Here is a 19,620-nt window from a genome sequence, read left to right as displayed (position 1 = left end):
CCTACCCTGAAGTAGCAATGGATCACACGCTGTTTACAAAAACAGTTGCATTTTCACAACATCTGTATTCTACAATCTGCTGTCCAGTAATTACAGGGAAAAAGTGGTTTTTAAGATATATAAATGACTTCTAAATTATTTATTTCTGACCCTTATGGATAGATTGTGTGGCAGATGGTTTCCCCTACCCTTAATATCTTTGTAACAGGCCACTCTAGATTAGAGTGCTTAGCAACATAAAACCACAGGGTACTTACAATGATGATGTAAGGATGCTGTCTGCTGGATGAAACCTTATGCTATCATTTAATATTCACCTAATTTTAGGAACATATTCTCTTTAATTAATCTTGCACACAATAGGCAATAGACATCTTAATAGTAGAAAGGAGAGGCCCCAGGTTTTATTACGATTTCTGAAAATCTATTGTTTTAATTCAGAGAAAAGACTTTGACACTCAGGTCTGAAAAAGTGAACGATATAAATGATTTTGGTTGAAGTTTACAATCAATGATTCCATTCTTCATCTCTCATTTAATTTTATAGGACAAGTAATGTCTAAAATAATGTATAATTTAAGAGGTGATTAACAGCAGCTAATAATTACGATCAATATCAAACATATAGTTCTTTTTGTTTTAAAATATCAACACCATGCAATCATACAAGATATGCTATTTTCTGCACAAGCCTATTACAGCAAATACCGATCTAATTCAAATATAAAAAAAGTAAACAGGGTTCATGGAGAGGAACAAATCATACCTTTCCTCATTTCTACACTGGAAGCATTTGACTGCTGAACTTGCCACCAGAGCTTTGTTTCCTAATTAACAGGACTGATATGTTTTCACCTTTAAAGGCCTTACAGCTCCCCAGAGTAATCAATCTACTGCAGCTCAATTACTGCACCAAGCACACACCACAGCCAGTGAAGGAGACTTGAACGACTGCAGCAGGAGCGGAAAGATATGAATATGCATAAACTCTAAGTGGGTGATCGAATCATCACAGAGGGTCATGAGAATTTGCAGCAAAATAATGAGAAGAATTAATCATTGCAGATTCACAAGGCACTTAGGAAGTGAGTTCGTTTTTCAAACACGCGTTAGAGTTGAGGAGAAAAATTGGCTTTTGGCCAACTATGAATTGATTCAAATTCTTCAGAAACTGAAGTTTTCAATGTAAGAAAAAAAATTCAAACTTATCTTGGTTTCTGATAACACACTAATTATTGTAATGGCCTCATACATGGGCCTACTGAAAGGTGTAAGTCAAACTTTGGAAATTCACACAGCTGGCATCTGTGAGGATACTTGCTTGCTTCTGTTTCAGTGGGACATTAAACAGAACTTGGAAGTCTTAAAAATGTGTTATGATAACTTCATGTAAACAAGCACTTAACAATTGGCACTTCTAACAATTCCTGGAGATGTTGGCTAAGCACGCCTAGGCTTTTAGAATTAATGAGAATTATATTAGATCTATGAAAATTACTTTAGACCAACAAAACTAGCATTTTAACAGACTACAAACTCCAAACTAACACAACTGAGTATAAAGTATTTTCTGGATGCTACACTCAAGAACAGATCACCACAGGAACGCATCTATTCTCACAAAAAATAGTAAAATGCACTGGAAACCATAGTGTGATTTAACAACACTCAATTCCCCCCCCTTCAACGTCGTTATTACACATGTACTGTACAAAGCAAAAAAGCATGCTGAGTTCAGTACAGTCTATTTTAATATTAAACATATTGCCTAAGAAACCATTGCTCTGAAAAATCCAATATTCCGTTCACCTCAGTTCTATCATTTCAGTTGTCTTGAAAAGACGCTCCGACTACCACATTCCCATCAGCGATTCTGGTGCACCACACATGAGTGTTAAAACAGCACGTACTGTTATTCTGCGTGGCAAAATGCCAGGCTGCACTGGGTCACATATAAATAATTCCTATTTGAAAACAATGGTTTGACAAGAATATAGCATATAATAAATCTACCTCATGTTTTCTTCAGTTGGTATGGGTTCTGAAAAATTACTACTAATCAGCCATGAAAAGAGACTTGCATCCCTTGAGACTTCCATTCGTTTCTTGCATCCATGTATTTTATGTTAGCTTACGCTTCAAAGTGTAAACGGACTCAAAATAACCACCCGAGAACTTTACTGAAAACAGCAGTCTACTTGCTTTAAGAATATCACATCAGGTTTTGGCAATCCATGCTAGTGCCCCAATTAGCAAGGACAAGAAGGTGAACTCTGTATAATTGACTTCTAAAAATCTCTTTTAATACTGCATGTTCTAACTCTTATCTGGAACATGCAGTATACTATAAACTCTCAATTATTTATGGGCAGTTTATCCCATTTGCAGATTAACAGAGCCATGGATGCAGAAAGACGGCGGTTTCCCCTCAAATCCAGTTTGGATTTATTAGACCATGTGCAGGGGACTGCAAGAACACAGCTGTAGCACTTCACACGCCAGCTTGGATCCAGGTGCAGTTCAGCCACTTCCACACGACACAAGACCTCGACCAGTAAGCCCACACGGACTGGGCTGGCTGCCTACCAAGCCTACTGCGGTTGCACTGTACATTCCCATAATGCTGCTCTTGCTAAAACACTCTACAAAGATACTCGAGCACTTCCACCCCAAATCAGCTCAGATCCAGGTTTATTTTCACCACCCCAGGAGAGGCAGTACCAGATTCAATCTGGATTTATGCACAATCACCTGAAAGATGGCAAGGCCCTAGTACACAGTACCTCTACTACTCATAAGAGGAAGAGGGAGACTTTTGTAAAAACAGTATGTTAGACTTTCAAACATAAAAATTCTAGCCTACATTTCAGGAAAATTAAAGAAAACAAAGTAACTTCAGGAAAATGTCTACATTTAATGTTTAACTCTTGGTTTTACTCTAAATCTCAAATTACTGATGCTTTTATGCATGAGACTACTGAATGTATCTGTACTACAGCATTAAAAAAAAGGCTGTATACAAGTTACTCTGATTTGTTTTAATATAACATGTTTTTCAATTGTGTTCATGTTATAACTAGGTTCTCAAATAACAGTAATACCCTGCCGAGGAAAATTACATTACTGTACAAGTGGGAAAGCAAGTCTTGTAAGGTGCCATCTGCCTGTTGTGTCACACCTGCACCTGCTGCAAAGCTAACAAAGGAGGTTTTTGAGTCCCAATATACCAGTATAGTATCACCTTAGATGGTTGGTATAAGGAGTTTCCTAGATCATATTGCTACATGGGAACCAAGAAGTCAAGTCTCAAAAAAAACCCCAAAACAAAACCCAAACAACCCAAAACACAAAAACCCAACTACCAAACAGTACAGATGCTTCATTTGAGATAAATTAATCCTAAAACCACTGAACGTAGAATTAAATCAACTTTGACATCCGTTTTATCACACAAAGTAAACAAGTAACATAGATTTACCACCCTTGAGACAAAACCGGGAAGAATTAATTCTGTAACTGGTAAAAACAACGCAGGAAGTAAGGGAGTAAGTTCCCAATACCTCTGTCTTATGGAAGCTGTATGCAGGAGTAATAATAAGCTAAGGGCACCAGAATGCAAGTTATAGAACAGCTACCTTTAGTTTTCACTTGGCAGATGTCAATAACGTCACTTCTCTTTCTCAGAAAGCTAATGCCATGCCGAGTATTCAGGGACTTAGCTACAAGCTGAACGTAACAGGAAAAACTTGTAAATGAATCACTGATACTTTTCAAAACTCAGATTTTACGAGTTCATCTTTGGTTAAAGTCAGAATATATCAGGTTCCGCACTGCCAGCTCATGTAACATGCTGCCCTCTGGTGGCAATATTAAAGTTAAATTTAGTGCTTTGAAATACAAATTGGGCTGTCATTATTTCTGAATGCTTTCTTACAATTAAATGAGGAATGCTTAAAGGTTAAATATCTCACGAATTCTAAAGCATGACCCCCAGCTCTGTGGTCAGCCAACACCTAGAATTTCCTCCTCCTTCCCAGTTTCCTGTCTTATCTTTAAGCAGTAAGATACAATATAGTGAGATTACTCTAGTATTAAAGAATGCATTTGGAAACAGTAACAACATGGACCACAAATGGATTTACCCCTAGAGCATTCACCATCCCAGTGTATAAGTGGTGCTGGATGGCCACTTAATAGAGTGAGATCCCAAAGCTCTGAGCAGCTGTTTTATGCACAGTAAGACAATACTTTTTACAACTAAATGATCCTTCAGAAATAAGCCTGGGACACTAAAGGGGATGCAGAGGGGTTAATTATCAAGCAGTAGGAAGGTGCTATATAATGAACCTACACCCCAAAAAGCACCAACACATGTGCAGCCTTATTTTTGAAGTAAAGGTGCACAGGCACAAAACGGAACTTGACAGCAATTTGTTGATATGTACCCATTGAAGCACAATCCTTCTGACAAACTTATTGGGAAGATGCACATTACTAGAGCTTGAAGTGTCTTGAAAACTCCTGCAGCTGCTGTTGAACAGTTACAAAGGATAGAGCACCTGAGGAAAAAAAAGATGATAAAAACCACCAGAACTAAGGATCCATGTCTCCAGCAGAATCCACAGCTCAGGCAGGCAGCCATATCATACTTTCCATGCTCTTCTCTAAAGCCTGAAACCCTCTATTAACTGAGATTTTTTTATTCTGATTCTACCTTGGGATGCCCAGAAGCCCAAAAAACCATGGCAGAGCCAGTGTTCCTTACTGCACAGTTGGGGCACAGTCCAAGGGTTTGCTACAAGTAGGTAAAAGCTGTGAATCTTCACTGGAGCCAGGTGACCTGCCCCTTCTCTCTCCCACAGCTGAATCGACATGAGCTTCGCCTCTCTATTTTCTCATGGGAGAAACTGGCTGAAGTGCCAGCTTCACACAGCTGAAAGGTCACAGAACTTTGATTTCAAAGAACTTGAAGGAATACTGGTTTTGATACAAGTTAAGATAAACCTAACCGTTGGGTTATTTTTAAAGACTCATGAACTAGAAATCCTGCTCTTTTGCAAGTTCTAGTCAGATGACGTCTTGTGTGTCACTTTACCTTACTATGAAAGCTATTAACATCCTAGGATTTTCAAGTTTTATTAATTAAATCCCTGCTAACTATATTACCAGGTCAAACAACTGTTTGTTTACCAGCAATTAGTTGTGCTTAGGGAGGGTGTGGAGGGGAAATAAAAACACTTCTAAAAATCAGTTCAAATTTGGAAGCTGCTAAGAATCTCATCTTTCCACGAGTTTTTCATTTTTGCCCTTCGGAATATTACAAAGGCCATCTTCCTTCCCTTATCTGTGACCGAGTAGTACCGCTGTTGAAGCTACAGTGGTTTTGAATATTCATTATCCATTTAAGCAAAAGTATGAAAGAAGCTGCCTGAAGAGAAAATTAAGCTACAGCTGAAACAAAACCATTGAATGACCATCCAGCTACATGTAGCAGAAGTGCTCCGTTGCTCAGTCAAAACCGTTAGCCTTTTCAGATTTAATCCTAAATAATGAATCCATTATCACATTCTATTTATGTGCAGACAACTTGGAATAACAAAGACAATACTCTTAAGATGAAAGCTTGGCATAGGGCTATATAATCCCCTCCATACGGGAAACAACTTACTAAAACCAACTCCCACACCAGGAGTCTGTGATACAGTAGTACAACTCAAGTGAGATCAGCTTCTGAACAGCGATGGTGTCTAGTACTGGTTTGACCAGTATCCAGAAAACTCTTTTGCTTAAGGTTGATCACGGTAATCGTTATTAAAAGTAGCAGTCTGGAGTGCAAGAAGAACGCACGAGTTATTCCAGCTTCCCAAGTACAGCTAGGTATCTTTACTCCTTGAGAATCAGTGCATGTAAATGGATTCAAACAAATGGTTTAAACATTGGAACAGGCTGTCCAGGGAAGTGGTTGAGTCACCATCCCTGGAAGTATTTAAAAAACGGGTAGATGAGGCGCTTAGGGACATGGTTTAGTGGGCATGGTGGTGTTGGGTTGACGGTTGGACTCGATGATCTTGGAGGTCTCTTCCAACCTTAATGATTCTATGATTCTATGAAATGATATTCCAGGGACACAAAGATAAGTATTGTGTGCTGTAGGAGACTGCATGGTCACCCTGAGTTCATGCAGATGATTCTATTCTGCCTCTACAAGTGTTAGACACTCCCCAAGCAGAAAGCACTCAGCAAGCTCTGAACTGCACGTTTCAGATAAGACTACAATCAACAGTCATACACTGTTGTTGAACTACCAATGAAAAACCAAATGTGATAAAATTGTTAATGTCTCTTGCAAATGAGAGAAAAAAAATTCTTACGCATTATGCGTAGTTTTAATGCAAGGTAGGAAAGTAACTGATGTTATGATTAAAACAAGTGCAAACGTGCCTGAGGTTGGGACCTCAGACTTAAAGCACAAACAAAGTGAAAAGCCTACTGATAGGCACCACAGTGTTTTCTTAGAGAAAAATTACATAAGCGACATTGAATTCTGCAAACAGTACTTTGGAGCACACACCCTTCCATCTACAATTCAAAAAAGTAGAACAGGTATGATAACCAAGATTCTAAAAGTTAACACTTTAATTCATGCTGAAAGGAATCTAAACAAGTTCAATGTTTCTACTGGGAGAAATCCAACAGTCATGCTCGGAGTGTACATTACTGAACATCTCCAAAACATCGTCAAGATATTGGGTTTTTTTAAACACAATTGTAAAGAAAGAAATGCACTAGTGATACAGCTTAGAAATCACTGAAGAAAAAAGCACAAAAATTCAGTTATGTTTTGATAGCTGGCTATCTTGACAGCGTTAGACAGAGGCTAAAAGGAACTCGGCAACAACAAAAAACCCTGTTTAAATAGATGTGATATCACTGAAGAGACTAGCGTAACTGGCCTTGCACAGTAATCAAATTATAACCCTGTGCTTAACTGTCCCCCCCCAATAATCCTTCTATCCTCCCAATGATTCAAAAACTCTTCTCATCCAATCCCATTCCATATTAAACATGATGATTTCACTCTGTGGCCACACTGAATTCTTAGAAGCCTCTACAGAAACTACAAAGGAAGAGCCTACATCAACTTCCCGCTCCAACTATCAATTGTCTATTGTGCAAACAGGGTATAAACATTACCTAACAGCCTTGCACAAGATAAACAGCTAACAGGATATTTTCCACTGCTAAACATTTCCATCTAAGATGTAGGTTACGAGACAATCCTAAAGAACACAATGAACATTTTTAAACTGTCTTAAGATCCAAGCAGTGAACAGGTCAATGTACTGGTAGGGCTAGACACTGACTAAGGCATTACACAGTGGCGGAAATCAGGTTTAAGCAAGGGAAACAGCTTGAATAACATTAACAAAAGCTGATTTGTTCATATAAAGAAACTGCTAAAGACTCCACCATTAGCTTGCAAACATCTACAACAGAATTTATGACACAAGGTAAGATAAAGTTGGGTCAGAAACAATGTCAAACTGATCAAAACAAAGTCTAGAGGCTTGTCTTGTCACTTTTGACAGACAAACATGTATTTTCAACTAGAGAGATGAAAAAAATCGATTAGGAAAAAAGTCTCCTCTGACCATTTAACTGCTTCTGGTGCAACACAAGAGACATACACCCATGTGCTGCTGTGTTTCAATATTACATCCACATGAAATGCAAGTAGTCTGTATGCTGAATGGCACTGACTAGGACCGCAAGACTTTGATGGCTAGCTGCTTGTGCTTGACAATGGTGATCTGCCTGTTAACTTATGTAGCACCACAGGTCTGTAATGCCACATTGCCCCTCCTGAATTCCTCAGTGACAAGAACTTGGTGTTCAGCGTAAAAGAGCCACACAGTTACTAGCACTGCTGCTGCTGCACCAGGTATTAGTCTGGACATAGGCTAGAGACAATGAAGTTAAGAATTGCATGCCAGATCTACAGATGCTGTAGAAATGCTCACGTGGTAAGCAGCCTAAGCTTCCCAAGGTAACAGGACAGACTTGATAGCGTACAAGGCAATGCCCTTACTGAAGTAGCTGTTCAGAATATGTGGAATGTGGTTAGATAACCCACTAACTGTGTGGGACTGAGAACAACACAGTAACCTGTATAGCTAACAGTGTCTCAAGAATAATTAAAATGGATAAAAAGCACTTGCTATAGAGTTTCTTTACACCTGTAGGATGCAAGCTGTACAGGGAGACTTACCTATGTCAACCAAAAGATATAATAATTCATCCATCTTCTATAAACTAAAGAGACTTGAAAAAGCAGCATGAGCAGTTCAGAAAAAAAAGAGTACTATAACTTTGCTTTTTTACAGAGCAAAGTCATTTAATTCAGAACACTTCTGAAATTATTTTCTTTTTTTCCCATGAAGAATTACCTCAGAAGGTTTTTAGAACTGCCCGAAAAGTTTCCCTTACTACTTCAGAAATTACTGAAACAAGCAGCCATGCTAAAAAACTAAAGATGAGTTTACCGCATTTTCTACTCTAAAAACATGCATTACATCATTTTTGTTAAAATAAATAAAATTGTGGTGACTAGTATTTCGAGCAGCCATGTGTGTCTATAATGAGATAGACTGCTTCCACATACTGAGGAAGGCTACAGAGGACTACAGGATTCAAGTGATTTAAGGAAGGGATGCTATGAATAATCCAAAATGATTATTTCTAAACCCTTAACAGTCTTGATTCTTTTGCCATGAGTACTTTTGCCTCAGATTCAGAAAGCAAAGTTTGAGAACCAGCTCTATAATGAGAAAAAACCATTTAATCCACAAAACAAGTTTGCCCAGGAAAAATGAGTATTCTTCCTAATTCTACTTTGGACAGATACCTCCAAGTTAGATCTAACTATTTCTCTTAAATGGGTGAAAGAATAGTTTAAGCCCTGTTACTGGATACTGTGTAGCTTCTTTGTTGTCACTTTTCCTGGCAATCACACTTGCATTACTTCCTTCAGTACCCAGAAATACACTACCATTACTACTTTGTTTTGTATAGCAACCACTAAGCCACGCAACACAGGCACAAATGCAGTGGGCCAAAGCTTTATAAGTCAACTACATGATCTCCATATGGCAAAATCCCTCTTTTGGGAAAGAGAAAACAAGACACCAGTTGTTATCTGGGAATGTTCTAGCCTGTTATATCTATGCATTTCCATATGTATACATGCATGTGCCTTACAGTAAAGTGTCTTTCTCTAAAGCACCCTTTTTGAGGAGTATTTCCTATTGATGGGTAAGAAGGACAGAAGGCTGATAACTGAATTAAAAATAAATCTTAAACATTAGTTTTATCATTCTATGAGACTTTGTTAAATACAGAGCTGAGAAAAGAACAGAGGCCTAATAGGTGCAAATAATTCTCACATATTTCTGCAGCTGTATTCATGTAAGCTTTTGTTTGCATAAATCTTTGTTGTTATCTAGTTAGAATCTACCTCTATCATTTTGTTCCAGAGCTATATCTATCTCAAGTAAAATCACCTGCTCTTCCAACACTGCTGATGCTGTATCTTATACAGACATGTTTGACTTTAAAGATTTCTACAGGTGTCCTGGCACTGCAATGGTTAACTGCATAACCCATGCATGATACACTATGGTCACCAGCGATTTATCAGCATGGATTTAAAATGCTGCTGAGTAATTAAGGGGATATTCCTTCCCCCCAAAATCCCATAGCTTTTTTCCCCCCTTATAACCTCCATACAATTAGAGAGAGCCGCTCTGACCCCAGTAGTTCCATCTAAAAATTCTGGTACTTTTGGAAAAGATGAGCATTCTGAGACGCAAATTAAATGCATAGTAAGTATTTGACAATTTATCTGAAACCTAAGGAAGTAGAAGAAAGTGTCTGCTTCAACACTTAATACAAACGCATTTGAAAACATCTGATATAATAATCCAGATGCAAATTCAGACTTGCAGTGTCCAGCTTTTTAGATCCAGCCTATTTCCATCAATGCAAAAATTCAACAGTATAAATACATATTCTTTCTAGTAGAAAAACCTTTACTTTCTTAGCCCTTAATCTCCCAAAGAAGCCAGTAAAAATGTTCTCCACTGCCACCACATAAGATAACACGAGTAGACAGAGGGCCACAGCTTTCTTCTGTTTAAAATTTCATATAATTTTAGATGAATTACCTCAAATGTTGTTCTTCCTGTTTAGTTTCTACATCCTCAGGCAGTCACAAAACTATAATTTCTTTCCAGTCCTGAAGTCAAGTACTGAAGGCTTGCTAGATTTGCCTCCATTTTGCACACTACTTGTTCTTTCCTCAAATGTTGCCCATTCCACACGATTTCCTCATTCCCTTCTGTTTTTTTGATACTGTACAATCCAGAATCAGCATTAAAATGAAAATGGTCTCTTCTTTTGTCCACAAAGTGGTATCTTTTACCTTCCATGCCTACTATTTCTCCTCACTTATTTTTACTGGCTCAAAGATTAGGATTTTGCTCTTTCAGCTGTAACTATTCTAGATCATGCCACCTCTTTTAGTGTTGACTGAGAATACCATTTAAGGAATGCATTTGATTGTCACTAAAAAGGATTATATCCTAAAGCTTTTCCATCAGAATTAGAAATTTAGTACATGCAAGCAATCACTCACTCACTCGTACCATCATCAGAAGATGATCCTATTTAGACTTTTTTGATAGAGAACTTTATGCCCATTTTCCTCCTGATAATCAGAGATGCATTAGGTACTGGACAGCTCATTCACTAGCACGTATTTTTTGACATGGAGAGAGGTGCTAATCTTAGAATCAGGTAGTAACAAACCAGAATGAAGTCAGTGAAAGCTGTTTGTTACTCTTACTATAACTTTTCAAAAAACACTAAGTATTTAAAAAGTAGAAGACTTTACCACTGAAAGAATACCTCATTGCTTGTCCACCATTTTGCATTTAGGACAATTTTGGAAAAGAGTAAGGGCAGATTACGTCGCATGAGAAGCTGAACTATGTCATGCTATTGTAAAAAAGGGGTTAGTAAGTGGCAATATATGAACTGAGTAATGGCCTGAAAGACATATGAAGCAACCTTTCTGTTTTACATCGCATTAATATCTCAGCTGGAGCTCTTTGTCCACCACTGTCTGGCTAAGATGGAGTTAGTTTTCTTTACAGCAGCCTGTATAGTGCTGTGTTTTGGATTTGTGACTTAGAACAGCACTGATAACACACCAATGTTTTAGCTACTGGTGAGCAGTGCTTACACAGTGTCAAGGTTTTCTGTTTCTTACTCTGCCCCCCACAGTGATTAGGCTTGGGGTAGGCAAAATCTGGGGGGAGGACACACAGCCAGGACAGCTGACCAGAATTGGCCTAGGGGATATTTCATATTATATGACATCATGCTCAACAATAAAAACCAAAGGGTAGCCTTTGCAAAGTAGCTGTTGCTCAGAGACTGGCCGGGAATCCATCAGTTTGTGGGAAGTTGTGAGTAACTGCCTTTCCATCACTCTTCCCCCCACCTCTTTCCTTCATTTATTAAACTCTCTCTCAGCCCCTGAGTTTTTCTCACTTTGGCTCTTCTGGTTCTTTTCCCCATCTGACTGGATAGGGGGAGTGAGCGAGCAACTGGATGGGCACTTAGTTGCTGGCTGAGGTCAACCCACCACAACCGCCCTTCAAGAAAGGCGTGCAGTAAATCAAGGTGAGATATGTAAGAACTTTTTTTTTTGCTATAAGCAAAATTTCAAAAGACTTAAGTTCTTTACTCTAAAGTAGCAAAGACTAAAAATTATTCAAATACATAGCAGACTACAGCAACCAAGATAATGACCTCTTCAGCAGCTCTGTAGAGGACAGAAAAAGAAATTGCGTGTGTGAATTGCAGCAAAGATGATTCCTGCTAGGTAGCGGAAGGGAAAGATGACAACAATACGAATACCAAAACATTGCAATAGATTGCTCTGAAGAGCTTATGAAATACTAGTCGTCTTTAAAACAGGTTAGATTGACATCTGCCAAGGATACCAATAGCTTGGCTTGCTCTGGACTAGCAAATCTATTCTAGTCTTACTTTTTAGATTTCAGGACAGACAGAAGTACCTATTTCTCCGATCAAATATTTTGAAAAAGAACAAGTATATTAATTACTAGAGTCTCAACAATGTAATTAGCGCCATGCAATCAGATACAACGTAGACGTTGTTTTTCTCGCAATATAAATTAAAGAGTGCTTAATTCAAGTTAAGGAATCCAAAACCTAGAAGAATAGTATCTGTACAAATAAAGCGCAATTCAAAACAGCTGTTTTACTAAAATACCAGTATTAAGCAAAGTTACCTCCTCTACATTGGAAGCAGTTTTGGCAGATGTCTCCATAAAGATAAGTCCATGCTCTCGTGCAAATGCTTCACCTTCCTCTTTCTTGACTTCTCGTCTAGATTCTAAATCACTGAGATAAAAAAAATAAATTAGTCACGTGGTCTAACCTGTCCATCTAAATATTATTCTTCAGAGACATGGTTATAAGCCAAGAGCCCTCATTAGAACTCACATACATATGAATATCTACTCAAGCCCTTACATAAAGTAGAATTAATGTAAGTCTTGCACTTACAGTATATGGAGTGGCCACAGACATCAGACTTGCTTGAGCTATCCATCCTAGCTGACATAGATCTTATAAAAGACTTCATGAAATGGCTTTCAACAGGATGCGTGTGTACTTATCTAGCTATTCCTTGAATGCTAACTTTAGACATTGTCATTTTAGGTAAATATCACTCTTTTCCAGTATAATGTTATCTACCAAGCCACACTGTAAAGCTGAACTGATAAGCAAGTTTTATAGAAGATTTCTTAATATTAAAACTAATTTTAAAGTTAGAGTTCATTTTTTATATTCAGTAACAAAACTTCATACAGTCAATTTCTGTTCTGATAAAAAGACTTAAAAGCAAAAATAAGTTATTTTGAACTACATTAGCTGTTGTCTCCCAACAAGCTAGCATTTAGGTTTTGAAACTCCAGGCCTGGCCCTCTAACAGCAGAAGAACTTGAAGTGACTGTTACAAAACCTCGTTTCCTGCTTTCCAAGCAGTTTAGATGAAAGTTAAACATTACACAGAAGAACAGGGAAAAAAACCCCTCCGACTGGACAACTAAAGACAAATCCACTTCTGTAAGTCATATAGACACATACATATTTCACTCTTTTTAAAGCTTCTTTAGGAACAAGGAGTACAGTTTCTATCCTTCTTTGTAAGTATATTACATCTTGAGCAATAACAACACTACATTTATACATAAATAATAAATATAACATTTAAATAGTTTCATTTAAGTTGTGAATCTGAGAAGATATTTTTACATGCACATTTTTAAACTGAACAGCATGCAAATACAGAGGTTTAATTTGCAGCCAGAATACCAGTAAAAAGTATCACACTGGGCTTCAGTGCTGCCATCCTTGTAATTACACATATACTAAAAATAAACGATACTCACTGTGGCATCTATTTTGCAGCAACACAGGGTTTTGTTATATTTACAACTACATGCTAGCTCAGATGAGTTAGAGTCAAGACAACTCAGCACATCATTTAAACATGGAGCATTTGAAGATAAGGATACAAGAAATGTCTTCTCAAAACACTGTTAAAGTTGATGTTCATTATACGCAAGCGTTCCCAGTATCTCAGCCTCAGGCTTAAGATATTTTAACAAGGTGTTCATTCTCATGTCCCTGAAGTAGCTATCTGACATTGTATTTCTGAACTTGAGCAATGTCTTTATTTGCTACTACCATGCTACCCTCAAAAATATCTTATTTAAAACCTTGATTCACTACAGTGTTATCTCCATGATAGAACAGAAATAAACAACTCTTTTGACTTGAAATAGTGCAGCCGCGTCAAAAACTGCAGTGGTAACCCAGTCAAAACTCACTATTGATATCTAAATATATTCTTAAGAGCTTTAACTGCTTCTACTAACCACAGTTGTCTTCCTCTCTCCATTCCAATAATTCGAGGCATTTGGTCTTACTAGATCAATATAGCTATGTTTTGTTCTGGAAAGAAGATTAAGTACAGTATTTGTCATGTTTTAACACTAGTATTTGTAACGTTTTCAAAAAACAGCTATTATATTTCAGATTAAATTCTCAACACTCTTCAAATCCAGCAGTAAGTCAGTACTACAAACGTATATCAAGTGCACTGTTGAGACTCATAAGAACAAAATTTATTCCTTCAAAAATATTATGCTAGTAGACACATTCTTCCTTCCATCCATGCCCTACTATAAGAACTCCTGTAACACACTTTCAGGATAGTGCATTATAATTGAAGGAGTTTGAGGCTTGAAAATAATCCCATTTAAAAAGCTTATGAAAGAACTTTTACTTCATGTAGCACCTTAATCTGTACCTTAACATACATAATTTAAGTACATTTATTGTTTGAATAAAACCTAGTTGTAACTGGGAATTACTGAGCTAGCTGCAAGTAGCTTATTATAACATACAATCATGTGGTACAGTCTGCATCAGCAGAATGCAAGACAAAAATTTAGTTTAATTGCTAAGAATAATCAGGAATAGTTACAGATGTCAACGAAGTATGCAAACTTATGTAGTACTTATCTCAAGTAAACAGTATACTTTACTGTTTCTCTCAGTGCCATATTTTTACTCACATAAGCATAAGAACAGTTGGTCAGGGACATCACGGGCTTACCAAAGCTTCATTTAGTAAAAGAGATTACATTTTTATATTAATTTGTGACGACTATGCTTATCACATTCCTCAATTAAAAAGAACGTCGTTAGTCATTTTCCAGATTACGTATAAAAATGTGGACAAGCTTCACAATTACTTAATGCTTAGCATGTTTTTCAGGGGGAGGCAGAGGGAGGAAAATAGAAGGGAGAAGGGGGAAGAAAATAAGAGATGAACAGGCCAGAGTAGCAATAACAGACTCTCTTTACCACCAAGCTGTTTCTCAGTAGTATCTAAGAAATGATCTGGCTGTTCATTCAATTTTAAGGGACAAGCATACACACCATTATTTCAACTGGCACCTTTACCATCAAGAATTGCTGAGGCATGGAGACAAGCAAAGGTCAATTAGGCGAAGGCCTGTAACTAATGGGTTATTAAATTCTGAGATGATGCTTTTGATATTTGGAAAAAACCTACATCTAGCAAAAAAATCTAGACATGATGCTACAGTTCACTAGATCAAGAACTAGAAAAAAATTACAGATAAACTTAATGTATTCACTGATGTGTTTTTATAAAGACCTTCAATACAGATCAAAGTCTCAGCATCAAGAGGGAACCATTTTAGAACTTTGGACAGTATAGCTGCTGAGAAGACCAAGTAAATAATTGTTTACAAATTGGGTAACACACTCCCAAGACTTTTTGTTGTATTTTCATCACCCAGTGTCTAAGAGCAGACTGAATTCACCAGGAAATGGTCAAAAAGCACTCTCTGCCCCCAACCCCAGCTAAAACATACAGAATATGAAACAGGCTTAGAATTCAGAAATGCCTCATATAATCATTGAGGTACGCACTTTTTACATTTGAGAAAAGTTTTTGAAGTGAATCCTGTAGTATGGGATTTTTTTTTTTTTAAATGACATTTTCTCTGCTGTGATTCTTAACCAAAAACTAAAGCACATTAGGACACCTAAAATTAGGAGTCATATTGTCTTTATAAGGGAGATCTAGGTGTTTCTAAATGGTGATTCCAGATGTAAAAAAACCCTAATGAGCAAAATTCATGAAATCCATGACTTCATGCATTCAGTCAATCATTTTAGAATAGTATTACTTCTAAAAAAGGTACTCAGAACATAAAGTAGTTGATCCACATGTGCTACACATTGTATTAGTCTAATTAGAAAAGGAAAGGTTTTAGATTCACCATAGAACTATGTCCAGTGACTGAAAGTAATTTAAAATTAACATACTGCCTACAGTAAGAAAACACAAAAGCTGAAATCCAGAAGTCATGATTTTGTAAGTGATAAAGATTTATAACTGGTTAAATTTTACCTTTTATTTCCAATAAGCATTATAACCATGTTGGAATTGGAATGCTGACGAGCATCTTCTAACCAAGTTGTCAAGTGATTGAAAGTGTCCCTCCTAAGTATGGAAGACAATGAAAATTAAAAGCAGTATTTCAAGAAATCTCTGTCCCTTCTGTTAGTCAGCTTCTCTACTTGACTAACCAACTCATTTATTAGTACACATGCTCCAGGGATAAAAGCTAGTAATCCCTTTGTGAGAGGGAGAATAGGCAAATAAAAATTTAGTAAACAAGGAGCATTAAGGAGCTCTGCCTAAAAAGTAATTGAAAACATGTTTGCTACAAAGAATAAAGAGGATTCTTACAGCTGTAAGGATCTGTAATTTTATATACATATAAAAATCTGCTGAATGGAATTTTAGAAGTCCCTAACAGCCTCAACCAATTCAAACAACAGTACAAATAATCACATACTCATATAGTAATATTTGTTCTATTGAAGGCAGAAAGTGTTTGACAGTTTTCTGTGAGTTTATAAACTGAATAATGAATTTAGCAGCAAAGTCTTTTAAAGTAAGGTGCACAAATATGGCATGTTAAATATTTTACAGAATGTGTACTCTAAATATTAAATCACGTGCTTGTAAAATGTGTTTAAGATTTCACAAGAGTAAAACCATCTTTGTATGAATCAAAGATTCATTTGCTAGAAATGCAATGGAAAGAATACGTTGCTTCCTGATATTTAAAAATAAACAGGGAACAAAAGGAAAAACCAGCTAGGAAATCTCTAGTAAAAGTTGTTGCTTAATTCAGCAACGAGACCCAAGATCCACAAAGGGAGCCACACACCCTAATAGGATTTTGGACCCTGAACATTTTCATAAACCAGCCACAGTACCCACAGTTTTGCAGATAACAAGTTGTATAGATAGTTTATTCAATGCAGCAGGAAAACCTTAGTCACTTCTGAATAGCTGCTACAAAAATCACACTAAGACCTGTATTTTCCCAGCCTCATAAACACAGCAATGGTAGAAGTTTCCTGGTATTTTTATGTAACCAAACTTTGATGTTTTACTATTTCACTCCTTTGCAGAATGGCACTTCAGTAAAAAACCTGCTATAACTGAAGAAAAAATTATAGCTCGTGGTAATAAGAATGCTAGAAAGGAATTAATGAAATATTTTAAGGTCTTTCTCAATAAAGGTAATCCAGAGGTTCATGGTCAAATAGTTTACAAAAATATTTTCTTCCATTCTTCCCGAGACTTTATGTATACTTTTTCTCAACCACCATACAGAGAAAATTGGAAGTATATATGTTACATAGGCTATATCACTTAAGGAAAGTTGGCAACACATTACATTACAAATATCTATACAAAAAGCCGAACTAAGTTAGACATTTTCACACTGCTATGTACCATAGCACAATTCTACAAAGACATATAATTTTAATTCAGTTATACCTCCTTGGTATTCTCACCTTGTAATGTCATACACTAGTAAAGCCCCTGCTGCCCCTCTGTAGTATGACCTCGTAATGGAACGGAAGGACTCCTGCCCTGCCTGTAGAAGACAAAGTTTCATTATTTCATATCTCAAATTTATTTTTTGGTGCTGAAAACCACAAACTTAGAACCACAGAATCACAGAATTCTACTTTTCAGAGGACAGGGACAAGAAGGAGTATGGAAGGGAAATCAGAGAGGGGACAACTGGGGGCAAAGTCTCTAACACTAGCAAGAAGAAGGCACATAAGGAGAAGACACCAACTACAGCACAGTGCTGTTTTAAAAAAAAAAAAAATCGGAACAAGGCCTCTAAACCTTTTTCGGCAATCCCTGACAACCCAATTTACTGAATGGCTTCACAATACATGAATCATTATTAGAGCACAGAATGGACTCCTAGCAACTAAGCTCTGAAGACAAATTTGAAAGGAAGCAAATAACCCAGAGCTTCACATTTGAATTCAATAACCCGCTCCCTGGGGCAGCTGTTGACACTAGAATAAATAAAGCCCATTGTAAATAAATGATGAATGACATCTTTACGCCCACCATCTGCTGGTGTAAAGGTTGTTGGAAGGCCAAGGATGCAGATTTTATCCGTTATATCATAAACTGCAGCCAGCTTTCAACAGTCTTCAGCTGGAATTCTTTCAGTAATCATTTTATTATGAAAAAACAGAAAATGGTTGGGAATTCAATTTTACACAATTCTGCTTCACAGTTAATCAATTTCCTCTTTACTTGATAAATAATGCTTGTCAAACAGTTACAGGATGCAAGAGTCATCTTCATATGCACTGGTGAAAAACTTCAGAGATCCTACGTAAATTAGATAGTTCTCACAGAAAAGTATTCTGTAAAAATCTCAGCACTTAAAAGAACACGCTCAAAAGAACACAGACCTGAAAAATAAATATTCATAGTTGCAGACCTTGAGCTCTCCATGCTCATGTTTTTCAGAAGTGCTATCTAGCACCTGACAGTTGTTAGAAGAAACACTTACTTCTCATATTTAGTAATAACAGAAGCTTTAGCATAATTCAAAGATAACACAGAACATGATTAAGAAATACTAATATTAATGCTGGAAAAAACCTATATGTAGTAAGATAGTTATCTGCAGAACTATAGGAAGTTATCCTGATTTAAAACCATGAAAAGCAAGAATGACATTTATCAAATATAGGCTACCCCTCAGCCTTACCTACAAAATTAGTGTACAGAGAACTTTCTCTTCTCACAGTTACCGTACTTTTCTTAATATAAGGTCTTCTTGAATTCAGGGAGAACTTGATCTAGATTCTGTCACTGAACAAGAACAGTGGCACAGGTTTTGACATGTTCAGGCTTCAGAAAGCATCCTTATCTTCCAGAATAATCAGTTACTTCAGTTGAAGAAAACACTATCTTAGCCATTCCAGTGGAAAAAGTTACAAAAGAGACAATATTTTAATAGTTTCAACACGATTAGAATACACTAGCATATGTACTTGGCTGAGAGTCCGAGTAAAGATGCACATAAAGTGCATCTTTATGTAAACTAAGGTAATAGAATACAGACAATCTGCTAGAATGCACCAAGGAATAGTAAAAACCCAAGTTTTTAGCACAATACTTGGTTCCCTACCCAGAAGCTCCACTAAGCTCTACAACTTTTTCTTGGTGTGGTGACTAGCTCAAGTGCATGGTAGATGCATAAAACATTTTCCTCCGAACTACACAACAGACAAGTTATTTTTACCAGTGTATTCCATGTATTGCCTAAAATCATACATGAAGTGGACTTAGCCTACCACGTTAAGATTGCCTGTTTCACCTTCATAAATTCCACCCTGACACATGCCGTTAATTTACTCAGGGAGACGAACAGTCACAGTCAACCAAGATTGTCAGAGGTTCTAGCAGATCTTACAAGAATCATTTACTTACAAAAGTTTGGTATCTAAACCCTGAACATACGAAAACATTTTTAATTGTGTCTCATTTCCCCGTGATGAAAATTAAATATCACTGCTTCC

The 19,620-nt window shown here is 37.0% G+C and overlaps 1 protein-coding gene across 2 annotated transcripts in view; it reads right to left on the bottom strand.

Annotated features, from left to right (window-relative positions):
- The window catches only part of RAB2A (RAB2A, member RAS oncogene family), a 35,736-nt gene that overhangs the window by 4,134 nt on the left and 11,982 nt on the right, over nt 1-19,620 (bottom strand). For both annotated transcript variants that reach the window (XM_009332085.1, XM_009332084.1), the window contains 3 exons: nt 17,575-17,657; nt 16,109-16,201; nt 12,381-12,492 (listed from right to left, as the gene is read on the bottom strand). In XM_009332085.1, coding sequence (XP_009330360.1) covers nt 12,381-12,492; nt 16,109-16,201; nt 17,575-17,657 — 288 coding nt within the window. The remainder of the gene's footprint in view (nt 1-12,380; nt 12,493-16,108; nt 16,202-17,574; nt 17,658-19,620) is intronic.

This window comes from Pygoscelis adeliae, unplaced genomic scaffold (assembly GCF_000699105.1).
Source record: "Pygoscelis adeliae isolate BGI_AS28 unplaced genomic scaffold, ASM69910v1 Scaffold98, whole genome shotgun sequence".
In the NCBI taxonomy this organism is placed as follows: domain Eukaryota; kingdom Metazoa; phylum Chordata; class Aves; order Sphenisciformes; family Spheniscidae; genus Pygoscelis; species Pygoscelis adeliae.
The sequence above is the reverse complement of the archived record's forward strand: the minus strand, read 5'-3'. Positions and strand labels throughout refer to the sequence as shown.